The sequence below is a fragment of the Lycorma delicatula genome, chromosome 3 (assembly GCF_047948215.1).
Source record: "Lycorma delicatula isolate Av1 chromosome 3, ASM4794821v1, whole genome shotgun sequence".
In the NCBI taxonomy this organism is placed as follows: domain Eukaryota; kingdom Metazoa; phylum Arthropoda; class Insecta; order Hemiptera; family Fulgoridae; genus Lycorma; species Lycorma delicatula.
This window is the reverse complement of record NC_134457.1, coordinates 58,131,093-58,150,349: the sequence shown is the minus strand read 5'-3', so window position 1 is coordinate 58,150,349 and position 19,257 is coordinate 58,131,093. Positions and strand designations below refer to the sequence as shown.

The 19,257-nt window shown below is 27.3% G+C and overlaps 1 protein-coding gene across 5 annotated transcripts in view; it reads right to left on the bottom strand.

Annotated features, from left to right (window-relative positions):
* The window catches only part of btsz (bitesize), a 393,986-nt gene that overhangs the window by 209,095 nt on the left and 165,634 nt on the right, over window positions 1–19,257 (bottom strand). For all 5 annotated transcript variants that reach the window (XM_075359868.1, XM_075359870.1, XM_075359869.1 and 2 more), the window contains one exon: window positions 9,184–9,390. In XM_075359868.1, the coding sequence (XP_075215983.1) occupies window positions 9,184–9,390 (207 nt within the window). The remainder of the gene's footprint in view (window positions 1–9,183; window positions 9,391–19,257) is intronic.

Here is a 19,257-nt window from a genome sequence, read left to right as displayed (position 1 = left end):
TTTTTACAGGTTAAATATTACCGCCTGCTCTATTGCTTGAAAAAAAGAAAAATGGCTGAAGAGCTCAATTTATCAGAAGTAGATTTTTATTAGACATATAATTAGTTATTATAATTTAAATAATAAAAAATAATTAAAAAATCTTTTTTAACCACCTTACCAGCAAAAAAATGTACTTTCTCAAGATCTTTCGGTTTTTTCACAAGGAGATTAGAAAAATATTATAAGTCAAAAATTAAAATGATAATATAGTATATTTGAGAAAATACATATTTTTTGCTGGTAAGGTGGTTAAAAAAAATTTTTAATTAATTTTTATTATTAAAATATATCAGTAGAAACCATGTTTAAGAAATTCATAATTTAAATATAAAACATTATTAATACTTTGTTTAATCAAATCCCAAATTTTCTTAACCCATGAATTGGTAGCTTTTTAAGTTTTCTAACAGTTTGGATTCTTAAATTGTGTTCTTGGGAAATTGACAATTATACATGAACTTACAAAAATCAACATTCTGATTAACTCAAATTTACATTTTATGGTATCAGCTTTGGCAATAATCAAAAACTTAAATTCACTATATATAAAAACAAAATAATTAAAAAGTGAAAAATTCACCATACCAGCAAATAAAAAATACGTTCTCTAGATCTTTTAGTTTTTCAAACTACCATTAGGAGATTAAAATATTATATAAAAGTCAAAAATTAAAATGAATTACAGTCATGACTGTTTGCTTGTCAACAGTATAGTTAAGAAATTTATATAAATAAATATATGATTCATAAAGAAAGGGAAATAATTTGAGAACTGATTTTAGAGCTTAAAGTAAGGAAAAAAGTTCATACTAACACGTATATCCAAAAACACTTTGTTGAGTTACGGCTAGTGAAAAATTTCACCTGAATTTCAGTTTCACTGGTGAAATAAGTCATACTGAAATTTATTGAGTTATGAAATGCAAAGTTCACAAGCAAACAATAGATATATGTGAACTGATCATTTGCTCGCATTCTCAATGCTGCTGCCCTCAACAAGAAGTGCAGCGAAATACTTGTAAATTGGCGATAGAAAATGTAAGGAAATAAGTTGAAAAGTGATTTGATGCCAGTGGTGGAATTTTTTGAAAATTTATTTAATTTAAAACAATGAGTATTCTTTTAAAAGTATTTTAATTTTTAAAAGGTTTAAATTTATTGTTCTAAAAACAGCTCTTTTTAATTTATACATAATTATTCATTACATTTTTCCATTAATTTTTGCTATGTTATGTTTTTATTAATAAAAGTTGACTTTTTTGTTTTTCAGAGACATCATTACACCAATTTCTTCAGAATTAATTTTTCTAAAAAGAGTGATAATAAAATTTATGCATTTATTAGTCATTTAACAAAGTTACTGTACTTCAAAACTAAACACAACATGTTTTTCATCACTGAATTTTTCAGTTTTTCGTTGGATATCATGAAAACTACAGAAAGTACAATTCTAGGACCTGTTTACTTTGATTTTTCAAGCCAAAAAACATAAAAAACCATCAAGTTTCCCTCTATATAATCCCTTAAAAATGTCAGTATGACCTCATTTCACAAGGGAAACTGAAATACGGATGAAATTTTTTTGCTAGCCATAACTTGATAACGCAGCATTTTTGGACATATGTTTGTATGAAGTAAGGAAATGCACTAGCTCTGGTACCACTTCCCTTTCATTTCATTTATAGCAACAATTCAGTATTACAACAGAGAAATACTGAAAATTGTTTTGTTTTTACATTTCAAATGTGGTTTTATACTTTTCTAACCTATTTTCAAAATAAATAAATATTAATGTAAATATGAAGGACAAGAAGGAATAATGTTGATTTGTTTAAGTATTTGTAATATAAGTTTTTATTATTAAAAAAAAAAAAAATATATTTAAACAAAGTAAAAATAGAGAGGAATACATAAACAACATAAATAAATATTTTATATTAATTATACATAATACTATTCTGATCACATCAAGGATAATTAAGTATACTTCTCCATGAAAAACAGAAAACAATTTTTAATCGGAGACAGTTGTACTAAGAATTCTAATTGTCTTAGCTTTCAGTTTTATCTTTGTTTAAAATTTTGGAAAATTAAAATTTATTCAACTATCTTTAACAATTTAACTATTTGTTAAGTATTTTTAACAGGAAGATACAAGTGTCAGAAATTCAGCAGTTTTGCTAGTTAGCAGTAAAATTACTGAGGCTAAATGGTGTTTGGAAGACATCAGAGTAAAGTGACAAACAAAAATAGTTTATATCATAAAAAGTCAATTAGTTCAAAAACTGAGAATTTAGAAAATGGGAAATGCTTTCAATTTAATAATTGGAAATTATTCATCTATAAGCAGTATTTTTTAGTATGAAATAAGGAAACATCAAATTGAAAACAGACAAAATTTAGTAGTTACTATGTTCTATTCTAATGTACAGGTTACAGTCTACTATAAACAATAAAAAATAACAGTATAAAAATAATTATAAAATAAAACAGGTAACCAAGATCAAGTTTTTAAGAAGTATGATAGGAAAAATGAGAAGAGATCATGTAAGAATTGTTCGAATTAGATAAGACCAAGGATGTTGAGCACTGCAGGAAATAATTGAATAGAACTGAATAAAGTGGCTTGGGCACTTACAAGCTAAGTGGGAGAGTAATAAAATAAATTTCTAATTAAAATGAAATATGAAGAAGACCTAGAAAAAGAAGGGTAGATTGTATAAGAAAGGATCTAAGGAAGAAAACAGAGGGAGGAATTTGAGGAGACGAAACAAAAGTTATGTCAAAGTTCATGATCTGCAGCCTGAATCAATAAGAACTGTAAAAGAGAAGGGTGTTAATGGCCAATAAAAAATAAAATGCATTATGTTAGTAAAACATAAAGAACAGGAGACACAAAAAAAGTGGCACTTTAGCGACATTGAAAAATGAATGAACCGCTAAAAGAAATAGTTACATAAGAATTTTATACCATCAGAAAATAATTCAGGCCCAAAAGAGCACGTTTTTTAGATTTTGGTAGTCAATTTTTTATTCTAGAAAGAATTACAGTAATAGATAAAAGGGAAGATATTGATTGGAATATATGACATATGTAACTGAGGATGTAGAAAGCAGCTAACTGTACTGAAATTAAATGATTGGCACAGAAAAAAAAATGACTTAATGATTCAAACTGACAACAACAGGTGACTGACAACAAAAATTTTCTCACTTAATTTCTTAATTGTATCCCAGTTTATTATTGAGTTTTTATCCAGGATCTAAAACCATGAAAAATAACATTTAAAAGAAGAAAGAATTAAAAAGTACATTACCTACTCATTGTACATCTGTGCTCTCATATCTATTATTAACAATAATATTTCTAGATTTGATTACATTACATGCAATCTTCTCATACTGTCTTATAAAATTAATTTGTAAAGTAATACCTTAATTAAAAAAGAAATAAAATACGTATTTTTATCACAAATGTAAAATGTAGACTGAGAATATAGCTTTTTATGATAAAGAACAATAAAAACAATTCTACTGAATTACTTTATATCTACACATCACTACTACTAATTCTCATAGGCTGTAAAAAACTTAGTTTTAAATAATTTCATCAAAATATTCAGAATAAAACAGTTTTATAAATAAACAGAAAAATAAATGATCTGAAATAAATTTATTGAGAAGACAGAATAATTAATATATTAAAGTAAAATTAATATGGGAAATAGAATATTATTTTAATTAAAAAAGGGAAATTACAAGTTATTTTATTTATCAGTAGTAAAAAAAATAATACTTCCATTAATAACAATTTATGTACGCACTCTGAAGGTGATCATAATAACAATAACAATATTAAGAGAAGTTCTAGTGATTTATTAACTATCTTAACTTTCATTATCACTTTATATATATATATATATATATATATATATATATATATATTTTAGAGCTAAAAGATAAATAATAAAGAATACTTCATACAGAATTTTTTCTCTCTCACGCCTATTAAACTAATTACCAACATATAACACATGAACAAAACACACATATGTACAGTTATAATGTTAAAAGAAAGATGACCTGGTTAAAAAACAGAAAAGAATTTTGTGAAATTCTAGTATATTTGTTCTAATCCAATATGACAAACAAAGAAAATGAATTTCATCCATCAAGGTGGTTTCTTAAGGTTGTAATATTCATTTGATTGAAACTAGAAATGAGTGTTTGAATTCATTCTAGGATCTAAATTCAATTAGTAAATAAATCAAGTAACAGAAATAATAATTATGAGGAAAAGGGAATATTGATGAATTAAATATGATGGTAAGTTAAAATAAAGTTACATAATTTGTTTATTTAAGAATTAAATGATGAGAAAAAAGTCAGAAAACAAAAAGAACAGAAGCATTTTTAATTATACAACAGGTTTAAATTCAAAATGAAAAACTAAAATTAAAATGACTGTTTTAAACACAATACAGTCTGTACAAAATGACTGTATTTTAAATAATGTGTTGTTTTATAAACTTATCACTAAAATAAAATACAGAATAAAAAGCTCCCATTTTTGTCTAACGGCAATGCCTCAAATGGTTTTGTCTGCATGAAAAAAATAGTCACTCAGTGATGTTGCAATTACTGTAAAACTTGTACTAAAAATGTTCAAGAAAAAATTATATAACCCATCAACACATTGTTTAAATAAAGAAATCTGAAGTTGGAAATGTTATTAATTATAAATAGCAATACAAATTAAGAAATTCAAATAATAAAAAAAATACTACTTAAAAGTTAAGAGCAAAGGAATTTCATCATACTTAAAAAAAAAACCATACAGTTTTATAACATAAAAAAAATCAACATAGTTTTAAATTCTTTCACTCAATTATATTTCTGTGATGGAATAAATAAACGACCTGAACAGTAGCTATTAAAACAAAAACAAAAAACTTTCACAATTTAAAAGCAATTTGTGGTTCTGAGGTTTTAAATTCATAACAATAAATCACAACCATTTTAATACCACAAGATCTCAATGAAGCAATCAAAATCTAATACTCTATATAATACTATATATGTAGTAGATGTTTATTATTGTTTTTTTTTTACAACAAAACAATAAATTATTAAGTTATCACGCAATCGATAAACATTAAAAACTAATCAGCAATAATGATTTGTTTACCACTAATTCTCTTAAAGTAAAATCATTGATTTCAGTAAAAATTTATAATTTTACAATAACATTAAAATACAAAATGTAAAAATAATATAATACAATAATACCTTGCTTTACACAAAGTATTTGGAACATATTGCTGAATGATTCTGATTTCAGTTTATTTCCATAAAATAAAATAAATGTTTATTAACATAATAAATTTTTAACTATTTAAAGACAAAAAAACACTTCCATAAACATGGGCACAATAAGAAACCAAACTTTTATTTTCAGTCCTATAGTATCACATATAAGCTACTATAATTTGTTAGCATGATGGTAACCATTCATCCGAATAGTAGTACAAAAATGAATGTTTGTCTGTCTGTATGTCTCTTATGCCTTCCTAAACCGTTCATCCGATAGCGATGAAACTTTCAGGAATGGTTGGACATATGCCAGGGAAGGTTTCTGAATTAGTTTGGACCCGCTAGGTGGCGCTGGCGTCGAGATATTTTGAAAAATTGTATTTATGGTCCGATTTGTCTGATATTCAGAATACATGGTACTTACATGGAAAGAATTAGCTCTGCAAAAAATGAACCAGTTAGATGGAGCTGGGGTTGAGATATTTAGAAAAATTATATTTATGGACTGATTTGGTTCATATTCAGAATATGAATATTAGTTACGTGAAAAGAAATATTTTTGCAAAAACTATACCCGCTAGGTGGGGCCAGTGTTGAGATATTTACGAAATAAAGAAACAAATATAAAAACAGACTTTTTTATTCTATATATATATATATATATATATATATAAAAGGCATGTTCATATGTGTATCCGCTAAAGACCAAAAAACTAATGGACCGATTTACGCATGGGCAAAAGGGAAAGAGGGGGAAAAGGTGGAAAGAGAAAATGGGAAAGGGTAAAAAGGAAACTGGGAAAGGGGTGAAAGGTAAAATTTGTGAAGTTCAGTTTTTTTAATTTTTTTATCAAATTTTCAATTGTGTTCATTTAAACTCTCTCTCTCTCTCTCTCTCTCTCTCTCTCTCTCTATATATATATATATATATATATATATATATATACAGCAATAGCGAAGCATTGCCGGGTCTGCTAGTTTATAATATATCTGACTCAACAATTCCTACTAACATCCTGTTTCAATTTTTATTACTCCATTAAATAAATCATTCCTCAGAAATTATCTGCCATTTTGTAGCAAATTTTTTCCAAACATTCAATCTCATTCTTTACAAATCATACATTTCTATATTGCTCCATACAGTCACAGGGCAATCGTATGTTTTTTTAAACATTAATAGTCTGATTCTAACCCAGAGTAATTATTCTATTAGAAATAGACAAAAACAAATAGGATATCATAAATATTTTCACTAAAGTTATCAATGAGGGCATATTTACTCTTGCCAAACTACATAAACTAAGTGCTTTAATTACTCAAATGCTTGATGGTAAAACTGCTTTTCTTAATATGTATTAATACGAGGATATAAATTTGATAAAAATGCAATCACTAATACTAAAAAACAAAGTATAAGTTATGTTAGGAAAGTATGAGGCCAAAACCAGTCCTTGCATGGTAAAATAATGTAAAGATGATTATAAAAGATGAATGCATTAAAAACACTAATGATGTAATTTTCATTTTATAACTCAATAAACAAACAATTTTGTAAAATTTTGAGACATATACAATCATCTTCTATATAATTTACCCTCATTTCAGTTTTTTCTCAAACAATTAAAAATATCATTGATCATTTTTCATTTCTCTTATTAAAATATTATTTTACTTTACTCTAGACATTGTATTAGATAAAAACAAAAAAGAAATAAGTGGCAATAAAGGGAAATTGTGGTTGGTATAGTGATCGTATAATAATAAATTAATAAAATTAACAGAACCATAAAAATTTATATTAAACTGTGGTTATTTATATTTATTACATTTCAGTTCTGATATAGCTTGTCCCACTTTATTTAGCCTTAACCGGTGTCATGTATACACATACACACATATAGAAAAAAAAAAACCATATCACAAAATGATTAAATTTAGATAATAGTTTTATTAAGAACTAGCAGACTCGGCAAAGCTTTGCTATTGCTAGTTTTGAGTATATATATATATATATAGATTAAATGAACACAACTGAAAGTTTGATAAAACATTAACAAAATGAACATTTCCGAACTTCACAAAATTTAACCTTTCCCTTTTTTCCTTTCTCCCTTTTTACCCTTTTCCATCTCTTACCCTTTCTTAAAAACAATTAGCCGTAGGATGTTGATATTTTGTATTTGGGACTGTTGTAACATCTAGTTGTCCACTTCCCCTTTTGATTGTAATTGACTGAACCACAAGTGTCCAAAATAGCCCAAAACCAAAAAAAAAATTGGATTTTGGACTTTTTCTTAACTGCAATAATAAGCCCTCATTGAGAGCTTTTCAATGATATAAAGTAGTACTTATTTTCATTAGTTCGAGAGTTATAGCCAAATAAAATTTTAATTAATGAAATATTTGGATCTTACAAGGTACATCGGTTCAAATGTGACTTCTTTTATTTTTATTTATTTTTTTTTTATTTAAATATATTGATTTATTGATAGTTATTAACCTATGATTGTAAAAAAAAAATTGTGCAATAAATAATAACAATAAAAAAAATATCAGAAGTTATTAATGAAATAAAATTTTATGTATTTATCTTTTTTTTTTACATTTTTATGTAATCCAATAGGCATACAAGGAAGTCATGAAGTGTCCACATCAGATGTTTTATATATACTCTTTCTATGCTGTCTGCTAATGATGATTTAAAAAAAAATCAGAATAACCATCTGGTTAGTTTCTAAATAAAATTTTTGTAAACAATCTTTGAGCATATTCTTGCCTTCCTTTTTTAAATGATAAAAATAAAAATCGCTATTATATCATGATGTAACTTATTCCTTATCAGAGGAAAAAATAATAATTTTGTAGAAACATTTTTTAAACCAGTAAATTTATAAAAATTTATACAATTTAAAAGAAAAGAGTTCATTTACCCTTGTAATAAAGGTTAAAAAAAACTTTATCCATTCTTGTAACATAACAATTAAGAACTTTTTTTTAAGTACTCAAGCTGATAGATTATTTCAAAATTGACTTTTCATTATTTTATTTTGTGCAACATTTTTTGTATAATTGTTTGCGCAAGAAATAAACAAAACATAAATTAAATGGTGTTTCAAATGGATGTCTGCATATATTTTTTCAAAAGTTTGCCAGATTATATCCATCTAAAATACAATCTGAACCCACTTAGAGATAAGGAACATACATGGATATTAACAGAATTTCAAAACCCAAGATTTTAGAAATTTTGAACTCAAAGCGACTCTATACAATGAGAAAATATACAAAAATTGAAGGGATCTGCTGACAATACTTTAACTGTGAAATATTCTACAACAATCAGTAAAATAAAGATGATAATGGTAATAAAATAACTTTTTTGAACAGTGAAAATAAAAAGAAAATAAACCTCTTATTACTTAAAGATAAGGAAATAAAATGTAGAACTGTTTATCGTACATTATACTTTTTTTTCATAAAAACAGTTGTCCCCATCTAAAGACTATAAAATTTATACCATCCAGATGACAATAGCATATCATATCTTACTTCTTTCTCTTAGATGAAAAGTCTTCTTCTTGAATGAGACTTACATCTAGTTAGTTTCAGTGGTTCTCCCTCTGAATGAGTTAACAAGTAAGTACATGTTATGACACCCATAAAAACTTAGGAAATATTTTTAAAATGTATAGTTTAATACATTCTCTTTCATTTCATATGAAAAGGGTGTTATATTACTGCAATTAAATAATCATTTTTCTATTAAAATTATCACAACTAATATAAAAAAAAAATCTAAATTTAGCTATTCAAAATAATACTGACATATGTTTATGACAAACTGTGCAAAGCCACTCAGTTGGTTGACGGTTACAGTATTCACGACAGGATTTGCAAACTCTGAAACGACATGCACGACAGAATGCACCTCTATTTATGATACGTCCTAATTCAGCTCTGCATCTAGCACATGTTCGTCCACCAGCACCTAAACCCTTTCTCCTTAATTCCTGGAGTTCTTCTTTCAACCTCCTGTTAAAACAAAAATAAAAATAATTAATAGTTTTTATCAAAAATTAATTTATTCAGCATTAAGTGAACACAGAAACTCACACATACTGTATAATTTGGTAAACATTATATAACATTAACAAACTGTACATGAGTATTAACCATGTATATATGACACAGCAGTAAACAATCTAGACGACTACATAATAATAACAACTATTTAGACTACATAATATTTAAAAATCATAAGAATATCTGGTTAAAATTTATTTTATTTGCTATGTATTGTAATTTAAAGGATGAAATTTATTATTTTTATTTAAAATTATCTGCAAAACGTAATTTGTTTTCAGTATTAACCAAAACACAGTAACAATTAAAACCTAAAAAAAAACTAATACCAAAAGTTGACTTTCGCAGGATCCCTTGTCATCAATCAGTACACAAATTCTATAATTACATGAAACAAAAATTAAAAAATTTTAAATTTATAAAACATAAAGCATTATTAATAACCACAAAATCTATACGAACACTGTGAACATTGGTAATAAATAACACAACACAACTGAGTGGCCATGTGAAAAACATTGTGTTGGTCATACAGATTTTGTAGTTATTAATAGTGTTTTATGTTTTCTAAATTTTTAATGTTTATTTTATCTAATTATAGAATTTGTGTACCAACTGATGTTGCAGGATCCTGTGAAAGTCGACTACTGGTATTAGTTTTTTTAGTTATTATTTGTTACTGTGTTTTGGTTATTAAGTTGTTAATATTGAATTTAAATAGCAGAGTGGAAATTTATAACACAATTCTTTGGGCTTATGAGAAAGACAACATATACATACAAGAAATATATACATACATACATGCTACAAGAAATAATTTTCAATATTGCCTACTGAATTGTGAATTATTTTGCACAAATTTTTTACATTTAACATATTTACCTTAATATTATTTCATGTGTTTGTAATTAAATAATTAATATGGACTTTAATCACATTTATTTTTTATCTTATAATTTGTTTTTATATTTAAAATTTATCATATAAATGATGTGATATATATAATGTATTATTACGTACTGATCAGAATAATACATTTGTTTATTCATTAAATCGTTCGAGTTCCTGATTAAATGAAAAAATTTTACTCTTCTAAAAACTGATTAGAGATACTAAGTAACTTTATTCTAACTATCTAAATTATTGATAATTACAGTAAAAATAGCGATTATAATATACATTAAAAACATCAAAGAAATCAAATTGGACTGGCCTTAACATTTTATTTACAATATTTAATTATCTTCATGTCCACATTCTGTAACTGTAGTCTCAACTTAGTAATATGATTTTACAGTTTAATGACTTGTAAATATTTTTAAACTAATTTTACACGTAATATAGAAAGTGATTAAAATAAAATTACAAATACATTTTTATGCAATAACTGTAATAAGTATAATTTATCAGAAAAAATATAAAAATGTACTTGCCAGTATAAAAATTCTTCCCTAATTAACAAATACCTATTTATTGTAAAATAAAGTAGTACATATTACCATCATAAACATATACTGTGTATGATGAGGTAATACAATATTGGATTATTACATTATGTAATAATTGTATATTCTATCGATATTTTATTAAAACAAATTACTAAGAAACCCTTCATAAAACTTTATTATTTTCTTTATAGTTGACTAAATTTAATATTACACACAAATTTATATCATTTTAATAAAAGTACGTAGCCAATTACAGAGTTAATTTTTAAAATCAACATGTCTATTTTAATAAAATAATTTTTACAGGAAGTTTATGATGTGAAATATATGTATAACCACATGTACTAAACCACCAATAAAAATATTTAACTAAATATTTAACCATTAATAATTTATATTTAAGCAAATTTCCAGCACCTACTCTACCAGTATATTAAAAAGATAAAGGCCTGAAAAAATGTTCTAACTGTGAATTACAAATTTTTAAGAAAAAAAAAATTACAAATCTCAAATCAATTATTTTAGAAATCCTGAAGACTGGATTTTGGTACAAACATAAAAACTTATGTAAGTTTTCATATAAACACAATAATTTTGCTTATGAGGAATGGTCTTCTGAACCATTTAATAAATTGTTGAACCATCCAAAAAATCTCCACCAATTTATTTTAAATAAAATTAAAAGATCTTCTATTACAAAACAATATTACTATGTCGATGAATTTTTAAATAACACTATAAAAAAAACAAACTGGATTTATTTGCATCCTGTTCAACATGTACATAACACAAGTATGAACAAAAATGTAATTTTTAACAGCGCTTTCTGAATTGTGAATTATTTTGCACTAATATTTTTACATTTAATGTATTTACCTTAACATTATGTATTTTTTTTCTTTTGCATTTTACAATAAAACTAAATAAATCCACAACATTTTAAAATGTTAATTGCCTTACAGGATTTAAATTTAAAATAATAATAATGGTCTATTAAAAAACTAAATTAAAGAAATAATCAATGTAACAATAGCTTATGTCACAAATAAGTAGGAAATATGTACCTCCTGTAATCCACAGTATTGCAGCAGGGGATTATCATTATTAAAAAGTTTCTTTAATATTGAAAAAAAAAATCTTCAGTTATTATGAACGGTATGGTTCTGATTTAACTAACATTATCCATATCGTAAAGACCAGAAAACATAAAATTTCAATGACCTTACAATAATCTAGTTATATTTTTTTCTTACAATATATCAAAATGAATTGTCAATGTTTCCAATTGTCTATTGTTAAAAATAAACCAGTCTACAAAAAGAAAACTTTTTAATTTTTAATACAGGTAGCAAAAGATATATTTTGGAGTCATCTGACCCATAAATAGTTCAATTTTTTTATTGTTTGTATTTGTTCAAGCTTTATTAACGACCATGTACACCAATTTCAATGATTTTTTTTTTATTTTGAATTGGTTTTATTTTTGCATTTTATATTAATAACTTACATTTTATTTTGAAGTTCTTCTAGAGGACCAATACTAAGTTTCTTCCAGAAAATATTATGGAAGATTTTTTGAATGAAAAATTATATGGTCATCTAGACAATACAATGATATATTGTTTATTTATTTGTCATCCTTAGTAAGATTGTAAAAGCTTAGTATCATGTAGCCTGAATTCATTCAGATATTTGATTTTTTTTATGTAAAACTTCAAGACAATTAGTTTGAAAACTTGAGAAAAAAATATAAATATGTTCTTCCTGTATTCTAGTCAGCCTAAGCACACACTTGGTAATAGTTAATAGGACATGTTTTTCTGTTGTTTTTTTTTTTATGAATAATGATTAATTGATTTTTTCATGGTGGTATTTTTCTGTAGGTCTGCCCTATCCCTCTTTCAATAAGAGTAAAATTTGAAAAAATAAACTTAAAAAAAATGGTAAAATTAGCTTCAAAACTGTAAAATAATGTAAAAACGTAGTACTACTCAGTATTTATGATTTCTTCTTTTTTAAGTCAGTGACAAATTAAGAGTAGGTAAACTTTTAGTAATTGTGTACAAGTATATCCTTAATTTGGTGCTTCATTAAAAAATTCATAATTCAAAAAATAATTGCTACTATCTTTTTACTATTTAGTGCATTTTTTAAAAAGCAATCAATTATATTAAAATAATTCTTTTTAAGTTAGTTTTTCTCACGTTTCCAGTAAGATTCTGTTATTTTTTTTTTTATACTACAAAGTAGTAATATAAATATTTTTCTTCTATCGTGAAATGGAGCTCTAGACATTAAATTTTCAATAAACTAAATAATTACTACATGTAAAAAAATTTATCAGTTTTGAACAGTTCATAAATAAAATAACAAAAGATTGAGTAACATTTTATACAAAATTAAAACTGTACAACCAATTAACCATAACTTTATAATTGTAGAATTTTATTACACATTTAAAAATAAATTATTATAAGAGAGCTAACCTAACAATTCTTGTATTTCTTTCAGCAAGTTGCTTGTATGAAGTGAACTTTTATGAGATAGAATACGTAGTTAATGGATCATAAAGATGTTCAATTTTAGTTTATTAATTACTTCATTATCACATTAGGTCGCATTAATCTTAGAATCAATCTCTAAGAATTTATTTATTTTTGTGAAAAACTACTTTGAGATTACTATTTTTTGTAAACTATATAATAAAATAGTCTTAAGTACTTGTATGAAAAAAAATCATAAAACTTTTTAGAACAAAAAAGCCATGTATATAATTTAACGATCAAATGAATATATTTAGACAAAACAATTAATTTTTGACTATAATAAATGTAATAATTAACATTTAATTGCTTGAACATAAAATAAGACCATTACATAGAACTAATTATGTATTTTACAACTTATATTACATGACTGTTATTATTGAGAATAAATGAACCATTATAAAATTAAGGCTTCTGTGTAGTTTTAAAGCATCTTTTATTTGCTAAATATAAATCTTTACTTAGGAGCTATAATCAATCTTTTGAAATCCATTTTTATTGAGCTACTACAAATAAATTTTTCAATAATAAGATGAAAAATCAGTTTTGAAATATAACACATTATTCCAGATTTTGATAGATACCTATTTTGGCTTTGCTATTCTTTTTATCTGGTTTTCATATTACTAGCTTAAAATGTAATTTATTAATTCATTTTTTTATTAGTAGCACTTGTAATATGATGAACATAGTTTAAAAATGAGGCAGCATTTTGAAACCATATATTTATGTTAAGAACCATAACCATAATGTTTGTAGATGTCCTGGTATGAATCAGAATGTTGCTTCCAAAGATTATGCAGCCATATTTAGAAACAGCAAGCATTTTTGCCAGACTTATTAGAGAAAGTGAAAAGTTAAGAGGTTTTCAATTGCCTACTTCTTTGAACTAAATACAGAGTTTATCACAAAGTTCTCCCAAGACTTTCATAATCTATTCTACTCATGAAAATAATAGAAAAAGTTTGTACTGAAATTTTTAGAAAGCTAATTAAACGGCAGAATTAGTGAATTCTTACAGTTTCCGACCTGAAAATCAGATAAAATAGATCCCAGAACCGTATTTGCAGTAGTTTTTGAGAAATCTGGGATGAAACCAATAAATTGAGGTAAAAAGACCCTGTTTTTTTTATATTTGACATACAATATTTTTGTTAAATGGGTATAAACACATAAAACTTTTAAAAACACTTGTAGTGAATATAATTCTGAACAAAATGGTGTAAGATAAGTTGAATAAGACAAAGAAAGATTAAGAAAATTGTAGTTTTATTTAGAAACACATTTGTCAAAAAAGTGGTTTATTTATTTATTTAGCATATGGCACCAAGACACAACACCAATTACGGTCAAAAATTACAAACAAACATCTAACAAATTAATATAAGCTACTGATTCTGGAATCGCCATCAAGACATTTTCAGGGGTCCCTTCGTAAGCTGTCCTAGGGCAAACTTCTGTGATGTGTTTAACAGTTTGAGTTTCACCTCATTTGCAAAGAGGCATCGGTGTTTTATCCCATTTATACAGGAAACAGGCGCACCTACCATACTGAGTTCATATTCTGTTTAGCGTTGACCATTCTTACGTGGCAAGTCAAAACCCGGCGGCTTTTGAGTAATACATGGGATTTGGTTATTCTGCTTTGTGGCTCATTCTTGATGCCAGGTATCAGTTAGGTTAAAGTAGTTATTTAAGAAAGTCCTATTGTATGCGGCCCCTGCATGGAATAGGGCAGTGGCGGTTCAGAAGTATAGGAGGAAGCTGGAGGCCACTCATAGGAGGCTGCTTCTGCGGGTGACATGTGCCTACAGGAAGGTCTCCTATGACGCTATCTGCATCATTGCGGGAACGCCGCCAATAGACCTATTGGTTGAGGAACGATGCTTGCGGTTTGAAGGCGTAAACAAAGAGCGCAGATCATGGCCATCTGGCAGCAACGGTGGGAGGCAAGCCAGGCAGGACGGTGGACTATGCGTCTGATTCCGGACGTGAGTGCTTGGGTGGGAGGTAAGCATGGTGAAGTTGGATACTGCCTCACTCAACTACTTTCGGGCCATGGGAACTTTGATAGCTATCTGCATCGCTTCAAGAGGAGGAGAACGGCGGGTGCAGGTACTGTGCGACAGCTGACACAGACGAACACACCTGGTTCGACTGTATCAGGTGGGAGAACGAGAGACGTCCGATTCCGGTGGCCTTAACACCAGATACGTCGTTGGACACATGCTCCAGAGTGAGAATGGATGGAGGGAGGTAGAGAGAGTGGCTCGTCTCGTACTAACAGCGAAGAGGCAGGAGGAATCCCCTTGACGTGCACACGGCCCTCGATGTCAAAAGAGGCGTTGAAATGTGTTTACTTAGTTGCTGTTGGATTATGCTGCCGGATATACCAATGGACATGGAGTGGGGGATATTGTGTGCGGTGCTCTACCGCTGACGGCGAAGGAGGCATGGCGCAACAAGTAATGAGGGGGTCATGGGAATGCGTGGGGGATCGAGGACAGGTCCATCTTGATGCGTGTAGGGGCCAGGGAGGCAGCCTCTATGCCTAGGGTGTTCGGGCCTACTCACGCGCAAGAGTGGGTGGGTCGGAGCTCCCCGATGATGGCATGGGGGACCCTCGAGGTGTGCATGGGGGGACGCGTAACTGTGAAGGGCAAACGAAATGTGTGTCTTGATCAGGTACAATAGGGACTGGAAGGGTGCTCTCCTGCAGAGAAAAATTCTGATCACCGGAAGAGGTGATTAGTATGTTTTCGAGGAGGCACGAGAACCCCTGATGGGATGTCCGAGTTCGGACGAGCTAGGGAGGGCAGACTGTGCTGCCATGAAACCCTGAGGCGACTGTGTTAAGCTTTTTAGCGTGGGCTGGTAGTCTTGGGGAGTTTAAAAAAAAAAAGTTATTTAAGAAAAGTAGTTATTTAATGTAAACAAAAACCAAATTCATTTTGGTGATGTACAAATTTTGTAAAAACAAAATTTATTGTTAAAACTGCTGTTAAAAAATTTTTTAAACTGGAGATTACACAACAATTTTAAATAAATAAAAATTATTTAGATAAGGATTTTTTTTAATGACAAAAATACAATAAATATTTGAAAAATTATGTTTTCAAAGTTGGCAACAAAATAACAGCTGATTAACAATGTACAATATTATATTAGTGTTTAAATCATTCTGTAAGGTACGTTAAGTATTGCAGGTACTATGAACTGCGCTGTTCTTACCATAGCTGTGCGTCTGGGATGGATGAAAAATATTGTATACAAAAGAGAAATGGTCTTGTGAAGAATTAATTGTCTGCAGGCTGTGACTGAGCAGCTTAAAGACAGCCCTGAAAAACTAAAAAGAGCAACAACAACAGTACAGAAGTATGCCAAGAAATATGCTGAAAATGCTGGATTCATTTTTAAAAATTAAATATAAACTGGAGCATGTAATGTACTTTGGTTTAGTGTAATGTTTCTAAAATTCAAATTTTTCTAACTTTGTTTTATTCAATTTATCTTACACCATTTTGTTCAGAATTAGATTATCTACAAGTTTTGTTTAAAAGTTTTATGTGTTTATTACCCATTTAATAAAAATATCGTACATCATATATAAAAAAAACTAGGGTTTTATTGGTTTTCACCCCAGATTTCTCAAAAACTACTCCATATATGGTTCTAGGACCTATTTTATTCAATTTTTCAAGGGAAAAGCCATAAGAAATCACTAACTGGCCCGCAATTAATGTCCTAAAAATTTCAGTACAACCTCATTTCATTGTAGTACCTGAAATCCAAGCGAAATCTTTCACTTGTCATAACTCGCAAATGAAACATTTTAGGACATATGTTTACATGAACTTTTTCCATTATTTTCATGAGTAGAATAGGTTATGAAAGATCCAGGAAGACTTTGTGATACACTCTGTTTATAATTGGATACAGCATCACAAGCCCACCCACCAAAATGCAAGTGATATTCAATCTTACACCACCATTAAGTTTACCATTAGGGCTGGCTGTGTAGTGATTATCATTATTCTCAGAAAAAAGCGCCTTTGATCGGTGACTTTTGCACCTCAGGCAGTTTACATGTGTTACAGCCGTAAGAAACTCTGGCACAGATTAGTGAAAAACACAGATTAATGTACCCTATTCTGTAATGAAAAAATACATTTTGGAAACAGCTTCAACTCAGTAGAAAATTTTAAAACTATAGGCCCTAAAATTACATCTTACAATTTTGAAATTACTATTTATTTATATCACAAACATAATAATACTTACAATGCAATTGTAAATAAAAATACAAAAAGATATGTTCCTCAAAAGATGATATAATATTACTTGTGTACAGGCTTGTTAAAAATTTAAAGTTATGGAGACCAAAAAAAAAACAAACAAATTATAGCGCATATATATATATATATATACATTTATATATATATATATATATATATATATATATATACATTTATATATATATATATATATATATATTTTGTTTTACTTTTTCCATATTTATTAAGTAACCACCTAGAATTTCTTAAGTTTTAACTATACTAATAAAATATTATTCAGATAATGAAAAATGAATATCTAAATGTATAGTATGTGCTTAAATAACCACAAACATGTTCACATAGTACAATTATCTTAAAAATTACATTTAAAAATAATCCATTTTCAGGCTGGTGTCATTCTCAGTCGTAAAATATATTTTACAATCTTTTTAAACACTTAAAATAATTCTTATCTTTCATTAAATTTAATCAAATTTTACATTTATTAAAAATAACGATAAATTTAAATCTACTAATTTTTTTTTTAAATGTCATTGAAAACACTACCAAAAAACATTATAAAACATTTTAATTAAAAATATAATTTAACAAAATTTCTGTTAATTTCTTTTTTTTTAATAATCAAATGTATAATTGGTATAAATTTTAATTAGGGTAGGGTGAATGAGAATAACTACTTTCGATAGTGATGATTATAGAAAACACTGCTATACTGGTTAGAATACAAATGCTACATTAAATCAACTAATTACTAAATTATGAACAATGATCAACTAGGTCAGCTAATTCTGTTAATTTAATATAAGTTAAAATATTTTAATTTAATTTATTTATTAATAGATCAATCAGTCCAAATTAAAATTTAATCATTAATCTAACTACAGTTAGAAAAATGATAATAGTAAATGTATTTCACAAAGGTAATCCAAATAAAACTTCCTTACAGAGAAGTACAATTTTCTGCAAATTTTATTTACTGATCATATGACCAGTAAACAATACGACTGGTTTCATACAAAATTAGTTCTGTTTTAATTAATCCTTTGACATCATGTCCATTTGCTTTTGCATTTTTGATGAAGTTATGATTAAATGTATTTACAGACTCATGAAATTTCACGGTAGGTTTCCTTGCTAAAAAAATGTGTGATGATTTTTCACAAAATGTTTTATTTTAAAATGGCTTCTGTTATTTATCTTAGGTGATGATGAAGTGGTACAGTGGAGTGAAACTTTTTATCACCAACCTCCAAAATCTGGTCTCCAATCTCTCCTTCAATTATGAAGCAACTTCTGATTGATCTATCCCAGTCTATTTAACAACGGTTACATGTTTGATACTTTACTTCACCCAACATTGAATAACATCATATTTTTCTCTACTAAACAGTTAATTTTATATAAGTTTTGATAAACTCAGCTTTTATTATTTTTTCCTTGGTTACAAAAATAATTTGGAAACAAATAAATATGGAAATTTAGTTTAACTATCACCTAGACAGTCATCAGTCAATGATGCATGGT